The sequence below is a fragment of the Pelophylax lessonae genome (genome assembly GCF_965119305.1).
Source record: "Pelophylax lessonae genome assembly, chromosome: 3".
In the NCBI taxonomy this organism is placed as follows: domain Eukaryota; kingdom Metazoa; phylum Chordata; class Amphibia; order Anura; family Ranidae; genus Pelophylax; species Pelophylax lessonae.
Genome location: NC_138770.1, coordinates 38,751,031 through 38,771,913, shown reverse-complemented (window position 1 = coordinate 38,771,913; position 20,883 = coordinate 38,751,031). Strand labels below are relative to the sequence as shown.

The 20,883-nt window shown below is 44.6% G+C and overlaps 3 protein-coding genes and 1 long non-coding RNA gene across 4 annotated transcripts in view; 2 read left to right on the top strand and 2 right to left on the bottom strand.

Moving 5' to 3' along the window:
- Positions 1-10,573, top strand: part of LOC309550757 (uncharacterized protein) — a 245,401-nt gene extending 234,828 nt beyond the window's left edge. Inside the window, exon 2 of the mRNA XM_082251095.1 lies at positions 9,801-10,573. Coding sequence (XP_082107221.1) covers positions 9,801-10,537 — 737 coding nt within the window. The 3' untranslated portion in view covers positions 10,538-10,573. The remainder of the gene's footprint in view (positions 1-9,800) is intronic.
- The window catches only part of LOC309550737 (uncharacterized protein), a 578,111-nt gene that overhangs the window by 235,288 nt on the left and 321,940 nt on the right, over positions 1-20,883 (top strand). The gene's annotated exons all lie outside the window — the stretch shown is intronic.
- Positions 1-20,883, bottom strand: part of LOC309550685 (uncharacterized protein) — a 903,485-nt gene that overhangs the window by 687,553 nt on the left and 195,049 nt on the right. The gene's annotated exons all lie outside the window — the stretch shown is intronic.
- Positions 1-20,883, bottom strand: part of LOC309550800 — an 82,682-nt gene that overhangs the window by 17,836 nt on the left and 43,963 nt on the right. The window lies entirely within an intron of this gene.

The window sequence follows — 20,883 nt, the reverse complement described above, 5'->3', positions numbered from 1 at the left end:
CACATGTCTCCTCTCAATCTGCCCTGCAGATCATCACACGTCTCCTCTCTCCCTGCCCTGCAGATCATCACACATGTTTCCTCACTCCCTGCCCTAAAGAACATCACATGTTTCCTCTCTCCCTGCCCTAAAGAACATCACATATGTCTCCTCTCTTTCTGCAGATCATCACACATGTTTCCTCTCTCCCTGCCCTAAAGAACATCACATATGTCTCCTCTCTTTCTGCAGATCATCACACATGTTTCCTCTCTCCCTGCCCTAAAGAACATCACATATGTCTCCTCTCTTCCTGCAGATCATCACACATGTCTCCTCTCTCCCTGCCCTGCTGCAAATCATCACACATGTCTCCTCTCTCCCTGCCCTCGCCCTGCAGATCATCACACATGTCTCATTTCTCCCTGCCCTGCAGATTATCACACGTCTCCTCTCTCCCTGCCCTGCAGATCATCACACATGTCTCATTTCTCCCTGCCCTGCAGATTATCACACGTCTCCTCTCTCCCTGCCCTGCAGATCATCACACATGTCTCATTTCTCCCTGCCCTGCTGCAAATCATCACACATGTCTCCTCTCTCCCTGTCCTGCAGATCATCACACATGGGCATACGAGCCCATTGCACATTTACACTTTACTTGTGTAGAGGGAACCCAAATCTCATGGGGGTTTCAGTAATATTTAGACTGTTGAAGCCAGATTGGAAAATAGATGTATTTATTTTACAAACATGTAGGTAGAAAGACATGTTTGGAGAGCAATACAGTAACTTAGTGTGACTTGTAATACAATTTATATAGCCTAAGATAGGTGGGACTTTCTCAGAAGTTTCATCTGCGTCTCTGATGACATTCATTGATATGCTAACAGCTGTTCACATAGACTTGTTACTTCCCGTAGTTTGACTCCTTGGAGGAACAGTTCAAGGCCGAGATAGCAATCTATATAGCTGGAGGTGTAAATGGCATTTGAACACAACAGCTGTTATACAATATGACTTCTAACAACATATACATGCAATATATCTGCTTAATCATAAATACATGTTTGATAATCATAAATAAACGTTTGATAAATAAAACGGCTACTCCATTTACCCAATCAATTGTGACTCTCAAGACACAGCCCAGGACACAGACATTGTGGAATAAATAGCTGAAAAGAATGACTGTCCTGGCAAATTGAATATACAGTACATACACACACAGCACAAGGCCGTGTTCACAGTAAAGGCCCGTACACACGATACGAAAATCGGAAGGGAAATTTTGTCCGATGAATGATCTGCCGATTTTCGGATTGTTAGTATAGTGCTTTCGACAGCCGATTACGGATTTTCGGACGACAAAAACTGGATGTGCAGGCTATAAATTTTTTATCGTACGTCGACACAACGTCCGATTTTCGTTTCATTAGTACAGTTTTCGTCTGAAAAAAATCTTAAGAGCAAGACTAGGCATGCTCAGAGACGAAAGAACACATACAAAACAATTCAACACATGACATCACTTGTGAAGTTGAATTCTGTCGTACAGGAAAATTCGTATGAAAATAACCTCTTCACTTTCAATATGAGACTAGCATGCAACAGAAAACGGAACAGATCGTTCGATAATCTGATCGTGTGTACGGGGCTTTAGTCATGTCTCAGAGCTGCAGTTCCTTTGAGCTCCACAAGGTGATGATCACACTTCTACTCAGGAAGACAGGAAGGAAGTCTCTATGGAAGGCAGGAAGTGATGTCAGGTACAGACAGGAAGTGATGTCAGGTATAAATAGTAAGTTCCGGGTGAGAGGTGAGTCGGGAGGAAGTAGAGAGGAGACATTGCTGGAAGTGGCAGCAGAGGAGGTAATAAAATCTTATTTTCTATTTACACCCAGTAACCCCCCCCCCCTCCCCGTCATGTCCGTCCTCTTCCTCCATAGTCACTGTGACCTCTTTTATCTCCAGCAGATGATGATACACACATATATAGTGTGGAAACCTAGATTAACCCCTTCAGGGGCAGAACATTTCCGCACTTACGGGGCCGGAACTTTCTCCTCATTTTGGAGATGTGTCCCCTTTCCCACCAATCACTTTCTCGCCTCATCAGTCTATACTAACAAATTATATGACTTTTATCAGTGGTGGGGGATGGGTGGTTATTTATTTGGGATTGGATAATGTATATATTTCTATTATAAGAGTCAAATAGGAAGAAAGAGGGAAACATGTAATTTGTAGTAAATGTCCTGAAAACAAATGTCTCCATAATAATCACAGTCTTCGATATTTATCCTAAAATGTGATGAGTAAAGTCTCCGGAGTACACGGAGATCACAGGAATATAATGTGTCCTGGCAAAGCCCAAAGACAACGTTCATCTTTCAGCCTAGGAGAGGAGGGACGCACCCAGGATAAATCATTCTGTGTACAGAGTGCCCCTCACAGCTCCCCCTCCCAATGTCCCTCCAACCAGAGTCAGAGTTTCCTATGACATCACACTGACCCTACAGCTCCTCCTCCCAATGTCCCTCCAACCAGAGTCAGAGTTTCCTATGATATCACACTGACCTCACAGCTCCTCCTTCCAATGTCCCTCCAACTAGATACATAAAAGAAGAAAATGGTCGCACGCCACCATGGAATCCAATGAAGAAAAGTTACTTTATTCACATAAGTGGTACAAGGTACAACAGGGTAGGACAGTAGACGCGTTTCACTAAAGAACATGCACGTAGCAGTAGTGTGAAACTCGTCTACTGTCCTACCCTGCTGTACCTTGTACCACTTATGTGAATAAAGCAACTTTTCTTCATTGGATTCCGTGGTGGTGTGGGACCATTTTATTATTTTATGTATCTCCTGGTGGCAAGCCGAGGTTCAGCACCCACCTTGAATCGTGGACTTTGACTAGCCTGATCGGTGTTATCTCTCTTCATTATTCCCTCCAACTAGAGTCAGAGAATTCTATGACATCACATTGACCTCACAGCTCCTCCTCCCAATGTCCCTCCAACCGGAGTCAGAGAATCCTATGACATCACACTGACCTCACAGCTCCTCCTCCCATTATCCCTCCAACCAGAGTCAGAGAATCCTATGACATCACACTGACCTCACAGCTCCTCCTCCCATTATCCCTCCAACCAGAGTCAGAGAATCCTATGACATCACACTGACCTCACAGCTCCTCCTCCCAATGTCCCTCCAACCAGAGTCAGAGAATCCTATGACATCCCACTGACCTCACAGCTCCTCCTCCTCCCAATGCCCCTCCATCCAGAGTCCAAGAATCCTATGACATCAGAATGACCATACAGCTCCTCCTCTCAATGTCACTCTATCTGGCCATTTACCTTTTTTTTCCTCTTCTCTTAGAATGTGGGTGGACCCTTGGCATTCTCATGTGCAAAGCAGGATATATGTTGTATGTAATGATACCAGAATGCTTGGGACAAGCTTTTAACCTACAAAATGTTGGGGGTGGGGGGGGGGGGGCAGAGCAGTGAATTATATTGCAGCCTGAAGTAAGGCTTTAAATACATGGAGACTTGACAAGAGAGGTGAGGAGGATTCTGGGAATATCATTTGATTTTACTATTTATGTTAAAATCTAGAGTTTTCCTCCTGTGAAGTCCGGTGATCATATGACCATCACATTGCCTCCACCTCCATCCCTGATAGAATAGAGAAATAAAAAGAAGATTATAGAAGTTACCAGAGAGATCATGGAGGAGAGGTGAGCGCTGCTGGGAATTCTGGGACATTATCCAGTAACAGACAAGGGATGTGTCTGGATGGTGACTGTATCATTGTGTGTGTCAGGTTCCTATAAGGTGTCAGGATGTCACTGTCTATTTCTCCATGGAGGAGTGGGAGTATTTAGAAGGACACAAGGATCTCTACAAGGACGTCATGATGGAGAATCAGCCGCCCCTCACATCACCGGGTAAGAGGAGACTTTATTGTAAAGGAGAGAGCAGTACGGAGGATCCACCTAGATCCCCCATCATCTGATAAACGCATAGAAACAATGTATTCAGTCAGTGTGTGTGTTTCCTACAGATGGATCCAGTAATGGGAACCCACCAGAGAGATGTCCCCGTCCTCTGTATTCCTGGGATTCCACACAGGAAGGTCACACCATCCCTCACCATCATCAGGTAGATGATTGACAATCATTGGTAGTTCTGATTTATACACAGCATGTTTGTTACAGTTAATGTTTTATTATATTTTCAGAGTGGAAACCTTGGGGATGATAATATTGATGTTAAAGAAGAGTATAAAGAGGAGGATGAGGAGTATGGAGTGATGAAGGAATGTTCAAAAAGACACAAGGATATGATGGAGCCATCTAATACCAGGAGCCTACCAGAGAGATGTCCCCGTCCTCTGTATTCCCGGGATTCCACACAGGAAGGTCACACCATCCATCACCATCATCAGGTAGATGAGGAAGAATCACTGATAGTATCATTAGGATCTGTACATTATCTGCATTGTTACAATTCATGTCATTTTTATTATATATACAGAGTGGAGACCTGAGAGATTCTAAAGTTGAAGTTAAAGAAGAGATAAAAGAGGAGGATGATGAGGATGGGGTGATGGAAGAGTCGGAGTCCCTAAAAGTACACAAAGATCTGTACCAGGACACCATGGTTGAGTCATCCAGCTACAGGAACCCACCAGAGAGATGTCCCCGTCCTCTGTATTCCCGGGATTCCACACAGGAAGAGCACACCATCCCTCAATGTTACAAGGTTGGTGGGACAGAACATCTAGGATCAAGGATCTCCAAGCTTTCTAAAAAAAAAAAAAAAAATGCCAGTTTAATGTCTTTCAGACTTTAGGGAGGTGCGGACTAGGGCCAGTGGGAAATTAGAAAATGTCCTGGCATCCAGTGGGAGAAAACAATGCCCTATCTTTGGTGATAGTGGAAAGAATACTGCCCCATTGTTGATGTCAGTGGATGGAATTTTGTCCTTCTGTGACAGAGGGAATTATGGCCCAGTGTTGGTGTCATTGGATGAACTAGTTCCCCAAGAGTTGGATAAAGGCAAGCAAAATGCTGCATCCCGCGATCACTAATCTAGAACATGGACTCGTAGAGGTGATGTGTAGGTTTTTTTTTATGTATTGTCACAATAATAATATATTTTACTGATGATATTCACTTCCATTTTCCTATATTAGAGTGGAGATCCAATAGATATAGAATTTGAGGTTAAAGCAGAAGAAGAAGAGATGTATGTGAGGGATGATCAGCAGTCTATGGAGGAGGATGGAATAACGGGGACATTTATAGAGGAGGACACTCCTACAGAAATCAGCACAGGTGGGTCATTAAAACTAAATACATTCCTCCACCCATACTGCTCACTGATTGGTCCAGAGTAGGGTAAGGATTGGGTGATATCAGCCTGTAATCCCCTGTTCACTTTCCTGAGCTCTCTTCCATGTATCTACTACAATATGTTGTACATTACATAGTCCTGACTTCTGCTCTCTCCCCTCTACCCACTGCTATATACAGTGGGTACGGAAAGTATTCAGACCCCCTTAAATTTTTCACTCTTTGTTATATTGCAGCCATTTGCTAAAATCATTTAGGTTCATTCTTCTTCCTCATGAATGTACACATAGCACCCCATACTGACAGAAAAACACAGAATTGTTGACATTGTTGCAGATTTATTAAAAAAGAAAAACTGAAATATCACATGGTCCTAAGTATTCAGACCCTTTGCTCAGTATTTAGTAGAAGCCCCCTTTTGATCTAATACAGCCAGGAGTCTTTTTGGGAAAGATGCAACAAGTCTTTCACACCTGGATTTGGGGATCCTCTGCCATTCCTCCTTGCAGATCCTCTCCAGTTCTGTCAGGTTGGATGGTAAACGTTGGTGGACAGCCATTTTTAGGTCTCTCCAGAGATGCTCAATTGGGTTTAAGTCAGGGCTCTGGCTGGGCCATTCAAGAACAGTCACGGAGTTGTTGTGAAGCCACTCCTTCGTTATTTTAGCTGTGTGCTTAGGGTTATTGTCTTGTTGGAAGGTAAACCTTCGGCCCAGTCTGAGGTCCAGAGCACTCTGGAGAAGGTTTTTGTCCAGGATATCCCTGTACTTGGCCGCATTCATCTTTCCCTCGATTGCAACCAGTCGTCCTGTCCCTGCAGCTGAAAAACACCCCCACAGCATGATGCTGCCGCCACCATGCTTCACTGTTGGGACTGTATTGGACAGGTGATGAGCAGTGCCTGGTTTTCGCCACACATACCGCTTAGAATTAAGGCCAAAAAGTTCTATTTTGGTCTCATCAGACCAGAGAATCTTATTTCTCACCATCTTGGAGTCCTTCAGGTGTTTTTTAGCAAACTCCATGCGGGCTTTCATGTGTCTTACACTGAGGAGAGGCTTCCGTTGGGCCACTCTGCCATAAAGCCCTGACTGGTGGAGGGCTGCAGTGATGGTTGACTTTCTACAACTTTCTCCCATCTCCTGACTGCATCTCTGGAGCTCAGCCACAGTGATCTTTGGGTTCTTCTTTACCTCTCTCACCAAGGCTCTTCTCCCCCGATAGCTCAGTTTGGCCGGACGGCCAGCTCTAGGAAGGGTTCTGGTCATCCCAAACGTCTTCCATTTGAGGATTATGGAGGCCACTGTGCTCTTAGGAACCTTAAGTGCAGCAGAAATATTTTTGTAACCTTGGCCAGATCTGTGCCTTGCCACAATTCTGTCTCTGAGCTCTTCAGGCAGTTCCTTTGACCTCATGATTCTCATTTGCTCTGACATGCATTGTGATCTGGAAGGTCTTATATAAACAGGTGTGTGGCTTTCCTAATCAAGTCCAATCAGTATAATCAAACACAGCTGGACTCAAATGAAGGTGTAGAACCATCACAAGGATGATCAGAAGAAATGGAAAGCACCTGAGTTAAATATATGAGTGTCACAGCAAAGGGTCTGAATACTTAGGACCATGTGATATTTCAGTTTTTCTTTTTTAATAAATCTGCAACAATGTCAACAATTCTGTGTTTTTCCGTCAATATGGGGAGCTGTGTGTACATTCATGAGGAAGAAGAATGAACTTAAATGATTTTAGCAAATGGCTGCAATATAACAAAGAGTGAAAAATTTAAGGGGGTCTGAATACTTTCCGTACCCACTGTATACACATAATATGGATTCTCTTTTATTACACCCATTTTCTACCAGCTGGACATTTTATATCTGATGATTTGATTGGAGCACAGACTTTTACATGTTGATAGTAATGTGATAACATCCTCAAATTTTGAAACCTTAAACAGAAAGTAATAATGAGGGAGGAGTCAGTAACCCAATGATGGTAGTCTTCAGGATCAGTCCAGTCTTCATCTTGGTTGTTCTCCCCCCATCCTCACTCTCTGACCTCTGGTGGGGCTCAGCCCCGCTGTTGACTAAATCATGGACTAAATAAGGAAGTGCAGTATTTCTTGTGTTTGCAAGGAGCAGGACCGAACCAGACAGAGGTACAGGCAACAGCAGACTGACTCATAGAAAGTTAAAAGGGGAAGGTGAGGGAAGAGCTGGAGGCACCAAGGAGAGTGGTGGTAGGGATCAGCTTGCTGCACAAACAGGAGAGAAAGAGGATGGGGGGGGTCAGCACTTTGCCACTACATGAGAGAGAATGGTGGGGGAGGATTAGCACACTGCCAGCAACAGTGAACAGCACAGGAGGGGAGAGGATCAGCCGGTGTTGTAAAATTTTGTCGGACCCGTGAAAAAAATCGGACCTCGTCACTTCCGGTGGACAGAGCATCACAAAAACAGCTGATGGAGTCGTCCATGCGCATGCGCAGAAGACATTTTTTGAGGTTTGGCAAAATTATAACAGACAGCGGACAGCTGATTGAGAGCAGGCGGGGCTGAGGTGGGACGGAAGACACCACCGCGTCATCTGCAGAGCTGAATAGAGGGGGCGGGACGGAGGTGCGGCCGTGTAATAAATGCAGGGCTTAAGCGACTCCTTCTGTTTTATTATCTTTAGTAATTATCGTATTATTTATCCTTAGGATTTCATTACATTTAGTATTTCTTATTTTGTATTATAGAAATACTAAATGTTTTGAAATCCTAAGGATACATAATACGATAATTACCAAAGATAATAAAACAGAAGGAGTCGCTTAAGCCCTGCATTTATTACACGGCCGCGCCTCCGTCCCGCCTCCTCTATTCAGCTCTGCAGATGACGCGGCAGTGTCTTCCGTCCCACCTCAGCCCCGCCTCCTCTCAGGCAACTGCCCGCTATGTGTTATAATTTTACCAAACCAAGATACTGTCTTGTGCGCATGCGCACTTGAGACGCCCATCAGCTGTTTCATGACCGGAAGTGACGAGTTCCGATTTTTTCACAGGTCCGACCAAATTTTAGAACACCTGCACACAAGAGAGAGTAGGTACTGAAGTGGAAGGCACCAGACAGAGAACGAAGGGGGGGTGGGGAGGATCAGTCCTCTGCAGGCACCAGAGAGAGAGCAGGGGGAGGGGGAGGGGGATGAGCTTGCTGCATGGACTGGAGAGAGAGCAGGAGGAAGATCAGCATACTGCCAGCACTGGACAGAGAATGAGTGAGGATCACAAGTTCTGGAGGCATTAGCAACAGAGCAAGAACCTAGCATGGATAACGTGCGCAATGCTGTGTGCTGCAAGGGAACAAACTGGCAGAAGTTGAGCAGGTACCAGAGAAAGAGGAGGATCACAACAGAGCTGGGGTGCACTGGAAAGAGGAGGGTAATAACAAAACTGGGGGAACTGGAGAGAGGAGGTTTACAACAGAACTAGGGGCACCGGAGAGAGAGGAGGATCACAACTGAGCTGGGGGTACTGGAGAGAGGAGGGGGTGGATCAGCAGAGCTGACGGACCAGAGCAGGAAAAACTAGCAATGTCACATGTAGTGCATGATGTGGGAGCAATAAAGTAAGAGGTGAGCAGGGACCAAAGAGAGAGGAGGATCAGGAAATCAGAGGATCAGCAGAGCTAGAGGCTACTTCTGAGCAGGGGATAAGGAGAGCTGGGGGTTGCTACCGAGAGATGGATCAGCAGAGCTGGGGGTTACTACTGAGCAGGGAATTAGCAGAGCTGGGGGTTACTACTAAGAAAAGGATCAGCAGAGCTGGGGGTTAATACTAAGCAGGGGATCAGCAGAACTGGGGGTTACTACTCAGCAGGGATAATCAACTGTGGGGATTCTACTGAGTAGAGCATCAGCAGAGCTGGGAGTACTACTGAGCAGGGGATATGCTGAATGAGGGTACTAATAAGCTGGGGACCCGCTGAGCTTGGCATCTGCTGTACAGGGGCAACAATGAGCTGGGGATCCGCTGAGCATGGGGGTACTATTGTGCCCCTTTAAAACAAATAGGAAATCAGGGCAATTGCCAAGCTTCATTAAAGCTTAAAAAAGCATCACAGAACCATCAAAAAAGAATGTTGAAGAGGTAGGCGCTTTAATACGGTATTTGTTGAAGTGAAAGCAAGTGTAAATGAGCCTTGAGTGACAGAGGGGGAGGGGACACTCGTCCTATAATCCCCTCATCACTGTCACTCCTATAAAAGACAGTTCTTGTTGTTTCCTCACTCTCTGACTAAGGTCCATGAATAAAGAAATGAACTGGTAGGAGATCAGAGGACCCATTTACTAGTTACCTTGAGGGGGGAATTGTAAGATCCTCAGAGACAAAGCTGCCTGATGTTTGCGGAGTCCTGGTTTAGGGGAACCAATCTGCTCATGTCTAGTAATAATCTTTTTATTTCTATTTTAGTAGATGGACGGGAGATGAGGAAAACCTCAGAGGATTGTCTCACTTTGTCTCCAGACTGTAAAGTAGAAGATGAGGACATCACACAGTATAGTCCAGGAGAAAACCCGGCTACCTCAAATGTCCAATCGGCACCACACAGTGTAGATGGACCATCGTATTCCTCTTATCCTGAGGAACCTCAGACTGTGAGGGATGGGGCCATCCTTCCAACAGATAAGAGGTTTTCCTGTACTGAGTGCGGGAAGGGTTTCCATTTTAAATTCAACCTTGATGAGCATAAAAGATCTCATACAGTTGAGAAGCCGTATTCCTGTAGTGAGTGTGGGAAATGTTTTTCAGTGAAGTCACATCTTGACAGACATCAGAAATTGCACACAAGAGAAAAGCCATATTTCTGTTCTGTGTGCAGAAAATGCTTTGTAGACAAATCAGAACTCGATGTGCATCAGAGATTGCACACAGGGGAGAAAACATATACCTGTCCTGAGTGTGGAAAAGGTTTTTCAGATAGGTCTGGTCTTTACAGACATCAGAGATTGCACACAGGGGAGAAGTATTCCTGTCCTGAGTGTGGGAAATGTTTTTCACATAAGTCCAATCTTTATACACATCAGAGATTACACACGGGGGAGAAGCCGTATTCCTGTCCTGAGTGCGGAAAAGGTTTTTCATATAAATCCACTCTATATACACATTACACATTGCACTCGAAGGAGAAGTCACTTTCCTCTTCTTAGTGAGGGAATTGTTACTCACAAGTCTAGTCTTTACACACATCATGGGGAGAAGCTGTATTCCTGTCCTGAGTGCGGGAAATGTTATTACCAGAAGTCCAGTCTTTATGTACATCAGAGATCTCACACGGAGGAGAAGCCACTTTCCTGTCCTGAGTGAGGGAATTGTTCCTCACTGAAGTCCTGTCTTCTTGTACATCAGGGATCCCACACAATCCTCGAGGTGTATTAGTGCCTTGAGTGCGGGAAATGTCTTCTATATGAATGTTGCTGGACATCACAGCTCTCATGTGGGGAAGAAGCACACCCTGATATACACCTCAGATATACTTCATGGCTGATCTTCATCATGTAAGAAACACTTCATAAGGAGATCATAGATGAAGTGTTGTCCCGTGTTGGCCATTGATAGCAGGAGAAAAAAAATTGAGTCATTGGCTGTGTACATTTTGTGGTGTAAGTTTTCACAAACACTTAGAGGTCTATTTTTTTAAAAATTAACTGGATAAATTAGACAAGCTTTCATCCAACCTTAGTAAATACTGGACATTTTTTTATTTAACATAGTGATTCCCTATAATTGTCAGCTACCTCTATTGGTCATAACATGTTATTTCACTATTTTACTAACTGAGGTTTTTCGAGAAAAATTATGCTCACTAGTTTACCTTAGTTTACCCTATCAGACATGGTTTCATACTAATAACTGAGATCATACTCCTACACTTATAAATACAGAAGACATTGAGTTACATAAGTTATTTAAACCCATGGTAATAAACCAACCATTGACGTAATACTGAAAATACTGCATTTGGCCTCTAGATGGCTCTGGATTCATAGGCATTAGTGGCATCTAGTTGTCAGCTACAACATTCTGTATATTAACCACCTAAAGACCAGGCGTTTTTCTGACGTGTTGTTTGCAAATAAAAATCAGTATTTTTTTATTGAAAAAAAAATGATTTTGAATAGAAAATTACTTAGAACCTCCAAACATTTTTTATTTTTTTATTTTCAGCAGAGACCCTAAAGAATAAAATGGCGGTCGTTGCAATATTATATATCAAACTGTATTTGTACAGCGGCCTTTCAAACACAATTTTTTGTTGAAAAAATACACTTTAATGAATAAACAAACAAAACAGTAAAGTTAGCCAATTTTTTTTTTTTTGCATAATGTGAAAGATGATGTTACACCGAGTCAATAGATACTGAACATGTCATGCTTGAAAACTGCACACTCTTGTGAAATAGTAACAAACTACAGTACTTAAAAATCTCCATAGGTGGCAATTTAAAACTCTCCACAGGTTGCCAGTTTAGAGCTAAAGAGGAGGTCTAGTGCTAGAATTATTTCTCTTGCTCTAACGATCGCCTCGATACCTCACATGGGTGGTTACACACGGGGGAGAAGCCGTATTCCTGTCCTGAGTGCAGGAAACACACACATTACGCATTACACTGGAAGAAGTCACTTTCCTCTTCTTAGTGAGGGAATTGTTACCCAGGTTACCTGTTTAGGGTTACAGAGGAGGCAGTGGCAGCCTGTCCATTGGGGGTGCAGGGGCACCGCCCCCCCCCCCCTATCCATGCGTCCGGCCCCCTAATCTACATGCAGGGCACCAGACGCATGAATTCCAATAGGTGATTTTTTTTTTTAGCACGCGATTAAAGCCAGAGGCTCTAATAGGCTGCAAAAAAGGGTGGGCTTGGGGCACAGAGCACTGCGCCCTGAGCCCACCCAGTTGTATGACAATAGTGAATGAATATTCGCTATTATCACACTGATTTTCCTCCCAGCCAAACAGGAAGCGGGTCGTGAGACCCCGTTCCTGATTGGCTGAAAAGAGAAACTCACAGCTGCTCGGGGAAGGAGCAGGTAAGGATGCTGGCTTTTCGGCTGGGCAGCCAGCCCTCCTTCCCGGGAGGGGGTGATAGATTTGATTGCCGGCTGGCCGTCCCGCCGAAAATTAAAATTTTCATTCACCAGCTGCCACTGAGAGGAGGTCTAACGCTAGAATTAATTCTTCTCCCACTCTAACGATTGCGGCGATACCTCACATGGGTGGTTACACACGGGGGAGAAGCCTTATTCATGTACTGAGTGCGGAAAAGGTTTTTCATATAAGTCCACTCTTTATACACATTACGCATTGCACTCGAAGGAGAAGTCACTTTCCTCTTCTTAGTGAGGGAATTGTTACTTAGGTTACCAGTTTAGAGTTTAAGAGGAGGTCTTGCGCTAGAATTATCTCTCTCACTCTAAGGATCGCAGCAAAACCTCACGTGTGGTTTGAACAACGTTTACATATGCGGGCTCAACTTACGTACGGGTTCGCCTTCACTTCTGCACGTGAGTATGGAGGAATGAGGAACTTTTTTTTTTCATTGTCCCTTTTATATATTTATTTTTCTTCTCTCATTTACCCATAAAAAAAAAAAAAGAAACGGTTTTACAAAAAAAAAAAGACTGTGTCATTAAGCCCGAGAAGTGACGTCATGAGCGGTGGGGGCACCTCTCCCGCCGACTATAAAAGTTATCTCCCGGTGAATGCGCCGCTGGGCTCACTTTTATCAAAAAGCCGCCTGCCTAAAGAAAAAATATATATATATATATGTCATTAGTTTGATGTTGTACAGGATGCCAAGGTTGGGTCCTGAACGGGTGCTATATAGCACCAATATTTGGGTTATGGTCCCATTAAGGGAAGTGTTGCAGTACTCAGGGGGTCACCCGGGATGGATAAGGAATTCCCGGGAAAAGCCTTAATCAGGAGAGAACTGACTTGCAGTTCTCTCTGTGTTAATGGAGAGATATTTGGGACAAGAATTTCGGAGGCCCGGAAGTGATATTCGGGTGGGAAAAGGGTCTCCACCCCTTACTAAAGGGATTCCAGCACACACAGGGTTAAGAACCTCCAGGAAGTAGCTCTTAAAAGGCAGGAAGTAGTGATGGGTGGGGTAGTGAGGAGGAGTTGGTGAATACACCTGTCTTGGAGAGCTGTGAGTGCTGGAGGCTGCAAAGATCTAACAAGGACTATTAAAGCCTTGGGGTGAAGATCCATCCACAAACTGTATGTGCCTTTTACTTTTTCTTCGTGCTGAAGACAAGTGGACTGTATTTTGTGTTTTTTCCTTTTGCGCTGCTGGAAGCCCTATTTTGATTTGTTTGCTGAGACTAAGCCTTTTTGTTTGAAGTTTAACGGTTTTTGCACTCAGTCCTGTGGAGCTACAATCCCCTTAATGTTGCAATATATACACACTGCCTGGCCAAAAAAAAAGTCACCACCAAAAAAAAAAAAAAGAAGGTCACACACGTTGGACTGCCTTTAGCTTTGAGTACGGCACGCATACGCGGTGGCATTGTTTCGATAAGCTTCTGCAATGTCACAAGATTTATTTCCATCCACTGTTGCATTAATTTTTTACCAAGATCTTGTATTGATGATGGGAGAGTCGGACCACTGCACAAAGCCTTCTCCAGCACATCCCAAAGATTCTCAATGGGGGTAAGTTCTGGACTCTGTGGTGGCCAATCCATGTGTGAAAATGATGTCTCATGCTCCCTGAACCACTCTTTCACAATTTGAGCCCGATGAATCCTGCCATTGTCATATTGGAATATGCCCGTGCCATCAGGGAAGAAAAATCCATTGATGGAATAACCTGGTCATTCAGTATATTGCGGTAGGTCAAGAAAAATGAAGAGATTTCCAGTCACAACTTACCAACCAGCCAGTGACCAACCGAATTGACCTGTCTAACAGTATGCGTTAAAAACGGGTTTAGTTGCACACATTTGCAAATACATGCGTAAGCTGCAGGCCCCCGACCAGGCACCCTGTTATCTGCAGTCCCTAACTCTACAATTTAAAGAGTCTCCACAATGAGAGCACATGCATTCTAATGGGATAGATGGAGGACAGGTGACTAGAGGGAGCCCACCCCTCCTTAAAGACACAGGGTCACACTGAACACCCAGCACATCGCACAATGGCAGCAAAGGTGTCAGTGCGTTGCCTGGCTCAATATAAATATCAACAATAATATAAAAAGTGGTTACCACCTCCACCTATAACTGGTCTTAATGGTAAGGAGCATTGGAAGGGCGGACACAGGTCAAGAAAAACGAAGAGATTTCCAGTCACAACTTACCAACCAGCCAGCGACAACCAAATTGACCAGTCAGCTGACCTCATTCTTTGGGCACATGCAGTAACTATCCTATTGCTTAGTTTAGTTAGTTGCTAGTTAATTCCAAGTGGCAACTTTTTTTTGGCCAGGCAGTGCATACAGGCGGTCCCCAGGTTACAAACAAGAAAGGTTCTGTAGGTTTGCTCTTAAGTTGCATTCAGTCCGCGCTCCGCCCCGCCTCATCTCAGTGAGCTCTACAGGATGTAATGCTTTTAGTCCACGCTGACTGAGAGGAGGCGGGGCGGAGCGCGGACTGAATGCAATACATCCCTGAGAACTAGAAATAACACGAGATTTCGTCATTAGGCGATTCGCAAGGGCTGCTGGGATACACAACGCCAATATCCCAGGAGCCCTTGCCAATCGCCGAGTGACGTAATCGCCTATAGGCAGCAGGACCAGGAAGTGCGGATGAATAAAGAAGAAAAATGGTATTTCCTTACAAAAAGGAAAAAAAAATAGTTTGCATTGGTAAAAGCATATTTAAAGGGGATTAAGTACATCTCAACTTGTTAAAATGGATGGAACTCCACTTTAAGCAAGCTACAGGAGGCAGTGGGGGACAGAAAAGCCTAGGGCGCTGTGGTCCATGAGGTCACGAAGAGTCAGACACGACTAATCAACTGCACAATGACATATATTTACACTTAGGCGGTCGGCTATGGAAACTATTCGACCAGCATAGGAAATGGATAGCGAATTAAATATACATAGCATCGCACTACTATCTAAAGTGGAACTGAGTCCTCATTTGTGCTGCAATTCCAAAATATGTATAATATTCTTTATATGCAGTGGGTTTGCTGCGAAACACTGTTGTGTTCCCACACCCAATTGAAACTGTAAATGTATAAAAGCGGGAAATTGTATCATACTTACCGTAATTTCCCTTTCCTGGTGCCAATCCATGGCAGCATACCAATGATAGAGCTCCGCCTCGACTCCTCCCTCAGGACTAGTGCATAGCATAAAAGACAAGAAGGTCCCTTCCCCCAGCATTCTCCTGTAATTTAGAATACCGAGGGTGGGAGCGTATGCTGCCAATGATTGGCACCAGGAAAGGGAAATTACGGTAAGTATGATACAATTTCCCGCTTTCCTGGTGCCTCCATGGCAGCATACCAATGATAAATAAATAGCTGACATGGGTGGGATAATGCACACACAAAAAAATAAATTTTATTCAGACAAGAGGACATGGCCAAGCTTAGTGCCTTCCTTCCAAAGTTTACAGTTGAAAGGGATCCTGGATCAATTCTGTAATGCCTGATGAAAGTATGGCAAGAAGACCAGGATGCTGCCCTGCATACCTAGCTGCCCAAGATGCTGCTACAGCCCTCGTGGAATGAGCTTTCACCTGTGTTGGAGGCACCAACTTCTTGAATATGTACGTTTTTTTTTTTTTTGATTAGCTTCACTACCCAGGAGGCTAGAGTTCTGCTAGTGGCATCTTTCCCTCTATTTTTCCCGTGAGGGATGATGAATAGTCTTTCCGATATCCTAAAAGATTCCGTGGCAGCCAAGTAGGCTTTCAGCACTCTGGCGATGTCTAATTCGTGGCAAGTATCGGAATCCATGTCAGTAAAAACTGGCAATGCCCAGGGTTCTCTTAGGAAAGCTGATGACGCCACTTTGGGGACAATCCGGGAAAAAGGAAATGTGTTCCTCACCAATTCCTAGTGAGTGGAGTTCCAAAATTATCTTTCCAGATGTTATGGCTAAGAGGAAGACCGTTTCTAATGTAAGATTCCAAAGTGAAATTTGCTCTACTGGGGCAAACGGCTAATCTGAGAGGACCTCCAAAACAAATGAAAGACCCCACTTTGGAAAGGAGCGCCTGGCCGGAGGGCGGATTTTTAATACTCCTCTCAGAAAGGTCACTACTAAAGGGGTCTTCTGCCCATCTTCTATTGGATGCGGCCGATATTGCTGCTACCTGAACCTTTAGGGAGCTCAGACCAAGACCCAAATCTAGACCCGTCTGTAAAAAAAAAAAACTGAGGACGTCAATCGTAGAAGGAGAGATCGGGTTGAATCCTTTTCCAGAAGCAAAGGTTTGAAACTTGTTCCAGATTTTATTGTAAACTGTGTTTGTGGAAGGCTTTCTCGCTCCTAGAAGGGTAGAGATGACCTCTGCGGAGCAGCCTCTGCCTTTCAGCTTCCAAACCCGAAGGTCCAGCTTGTGGGGATTCGGGTGAAACATCCTGCCTTGATATAACAGGTGAGGAAAGGAGGGGATCCTCGTCGGCGGTTCCAGGCTGAGATACATGGCTAGAGGGAACCATGGTCTCTTCGGTCAATAGGGTAGAATTGCCAAAACTTGGACTTCTTCCTTCAGAAGTCTTGAGAGAAAACTCGCAATCAGTGGGCGAGGTGGAAAGGCATAAGCCGTCTTGAAGACCCAAGGGCATACCAGAGCGTCCACTGCTTCGGCTGATGGGTGAGGAAAGCAGGAGAAGAAACGGGTCAACTTGTTGTTGCTCGGAGAGGCAAACAAATCTACCTGAGGATAGTCCCAGAGATTGACTATCTGCTGGAAGATGTGGGGGTGTAGAGACCCCTCGTTGCTGTCCGTGAAGTTCCTGGACAGCATATCTGCTTCCATATTCAAAGTGCCTGGAAGATACACAGCTTTCAGGCCGAGGAGATTCTTCTCTGCCCATAAGAGTATTGGCTCCACTTCCCTGAGAAGGGATCTGCTGTGTGTGCCCCCTTGTCTCTGAAGATAAGACACTGCTGCTCTGTTGTCCAGACGCAGTAACACTCTCTGACCCTTGATGATGGAAGTCAAGGCTAACAATGCTTGAAAAGCCGCTCTGATTTCTAGGATATTTGACACAATCCCGTTGGTAGGGAAAGGCCACCTTCCCTGTACCCTTGTCTCCCCGCAATGGGCTCCCCAGCCCTGTCCGCTGGCATCGGACGTAATTGTGATCCATGAGGAAGAGCCGAGGTGATGCGATTTGGAAAGATTCGTTGCGTCTGTCCACCAGTGTAGGCTTCTGATTGTTGACGCTGACAGACTGATCTTTTGGGAAAGATGTAGTCTCTTCCACTGTGCCAGAAAGGCTACTTGGAAATGCCTCAGATGCCAATGAGACCAGGGGACTAAAGGGATGCAGGCCGACATAGTGCCTATTAGACTCATGCATTGAGATGCTGTCAGGAAAGAACATCGCCGAACTTGGATCATTTTCTGAATAATGGCTTCCCTCTTCTGAGGAGGCAACGAAACTGAACTTTGTTTCGTGTTGAATAAGGCGCCCAGATAAATCATCTCTTGAGTAGGTATTAACTGGCTCTTCTGTAGGTTTATCAACCATCCCATTTCCGTTAATTCCTGCATTAACATTTCCTTGTGGACTATGAGCTGGTTTGGGTTGGAGGCCAGAAGCAAGATATCGTCTAAATAGTGGTAGACTCTTAGACCTCTCTCGAAGTGGAGCCAGGGATGAGATCAGTATCTTTGTGAAAACTCGTGGAGAGGTGGACAAGCCGAAGGGAAGGGCTTGGAATTGGAGGTGCAATTGTCCCACTGCGACTCTCAGGTATTTTGGAAAGAGGGGAGAATTGGGACATGCAAATACGCATCCTGTAGATCCATAGAGATCATCCAGTCCCCTGGCTGGATGGCATGGATAATCGTTTGCAGGGACTCCATTTTGAACTTTTCGAGAATAATGTGTCGATTTAGCTTCTTTAGGTCTATAACAGGTCTCCAACCTCCTGTTTTCTTTGGGACCAGAAAAACGGTAGAATATAATCCCTTGAAGCGCTCTTCCGAGGGAACAGGAACTGCTGCTTTCTGAAGCTGGAGAGATGGCAGGAAATGAGACAGTGCTTGTGCCTTTTGATGGGAGGTCGGCCACATTGTCTGTTGGAACGAATCTTGAGGAGGATGACCCAAAAACTCCAAAAATGGCCCCAACGAATAGTCGATAGAACCCAAGGATCCTGGCAGCGGCTTGCCCAGATTGGAAAAAATTGTTTACGCCTGGCCCCCACTGGGAGGGACAAGGCTAAGTTGGCGTCAAAAAGGTGTTGGCGCCTCTTGGGGAGCGGTGAGGACTTTATTTTTTCTGGAATTTAGGAAGGAAGCTTGAGTGCCTCTCCAGGGTCTCCTGCCCTCTCTGGCCTGTTTTGGCTGTCTGTAATCCCGCACATTAGATGGATGGAATCTTGCTGTAAATGGCCTTGACTTGCGAGCCCTTCTGTCTTGTGGAAGCATGCCCGATTTTCCGCCCGACACTCTCGAGATGGCTGTATTTAGTTGTTCCCCAAACAAATTTTTCCCATCAAATGGAATCTTGCACCAGTTCTGTTTGGATGCAGGATCGGCTATCCATGGTTTAAGCCATAAAGCTCTTTTTGCCATCACAGAATGGAGCATAGCTCTGGCTGAGCAGCGGATGGTATCAATTGCTGCTTCTCCCACAAATTTGCAAAAATCTTGAGCTCTTCCAGGGCTTTGATTATGTCCTCCTTTGGGACGTCCCTCCTTAATTTCTCCCATTAAAGGGAAATAGATCTGTTTCCTTTTAAGGAATGTAAAATAGGATTTGGATTTCTGAGGAGTGGGATCTTCTACCTCCTCCCAGGCAATAGCTTCTTTGACCGCCTGAATGAAGGGCTGAACCAAGGTATACTGGAACCCAGATGGATCCCATTCATCTGAAGATCCCTCCGAGTCTGACTCCCTGGCTGGATGGTCTACCGGATGTAAAGGAGTAATAGTTGCAGAGGGACAGGGCCTTTCGGTATCTGGAACATGAGCAGAAGATTCGGAAACAGATTGGGTCGGAGCCAATGCTAGCTCTGAAATTGAATCCTTAACCGTCTGTTTGATCAAGTCTACTACTTGTTTGCTTTCCTGCTCCCGATTGGCCGCATAATCTCTCAAGCAGTCCTTGCAGACTAATTTATCCGGGAGGGGATTTGCGCCACAAGCCCAGCATTTCTTCCTGGAAGTATGAGGAGGGGGAGATGGGGAATAGTCCCGCCTCCTTGATCTTGATCTTCCAGATCTATGTTGTGAGGATCGGGATCTATATGGACTCTCGTCATCTCGATATCTTGAAGATTTCTCCGATCTCTTGGAATGGGCAGGGCTGGTGAGAGAGGGAAAATTCCCATCACTCAAAGGCACATGCTCTCTTTATTTTTTTATTTTTTTTTTTTTAATACTCACGTAAAGTTGGTCCCATACCTATCAGAAGTGTGAGGATCTTTTGCATGAGATGAGTGACTCATGATGGCTTACGAGCAGCAGGGTCAGGAGAGAGAGACAGAGAGAGAGAGAGACAGAGAGAGAGAGAGACAGAGAGAGAGAGAGACAGAGAGAGAGACAGAGACAAAAAATCCCCATTTTTTTTTTTTTTTAAAGACAATAGGGATGAAGAAAAAGAAAAGAGAGAGGGAATAAAACTGTCAGACCTATACAAGACAGATACCCATACATACACGCATATACATAGACGCACACACACATACATACACATACATATATATATATACATATATACACACACACACACTATATATACATACACATATATATACACATACACATACACATATACATATATACACATACATACACACATACATACATACATACATACATACATACATACATACATACATACATACACAACTATACCCACAGATATACCTGTACAGATTTTAAATAAAAATTTACTTTACCTAAGGGCAGGGAAAGGAGCACTTGAAGATCTTCTCATAGAGGCAGATCCCAGCAAGATGCCTCCTTACATCTTTAATTAGGGAAAGGGAGAGCCTAATGGACAAAACTGCTGCTCATAGTTTACTTTGATTGCTTTAGGGAAAGCGAGCACTGCTTTCCCCCAACAAACATGGCCGGCGACTAACACACTATACAATTTTCTTTAGATTTTTTCCTCCAGACCTACCAAAACCATATAACATGAGGCCAAACCTAAACACCCCCAACCTGCATGCAATCAGGCAGGCCCCTGCACCACACAGAAAAGACAAATCTAAAGGAAATCTGACAACAAAAGATGCACAGTGTGTATCCAGCTTAAGAGGTAACTTTTTGGGAAAAAGGACAAACCCCTAAAAAAACGCATTACTACCAGAATATAAGGAAGAAAAAAAAAACAAAAACAAAA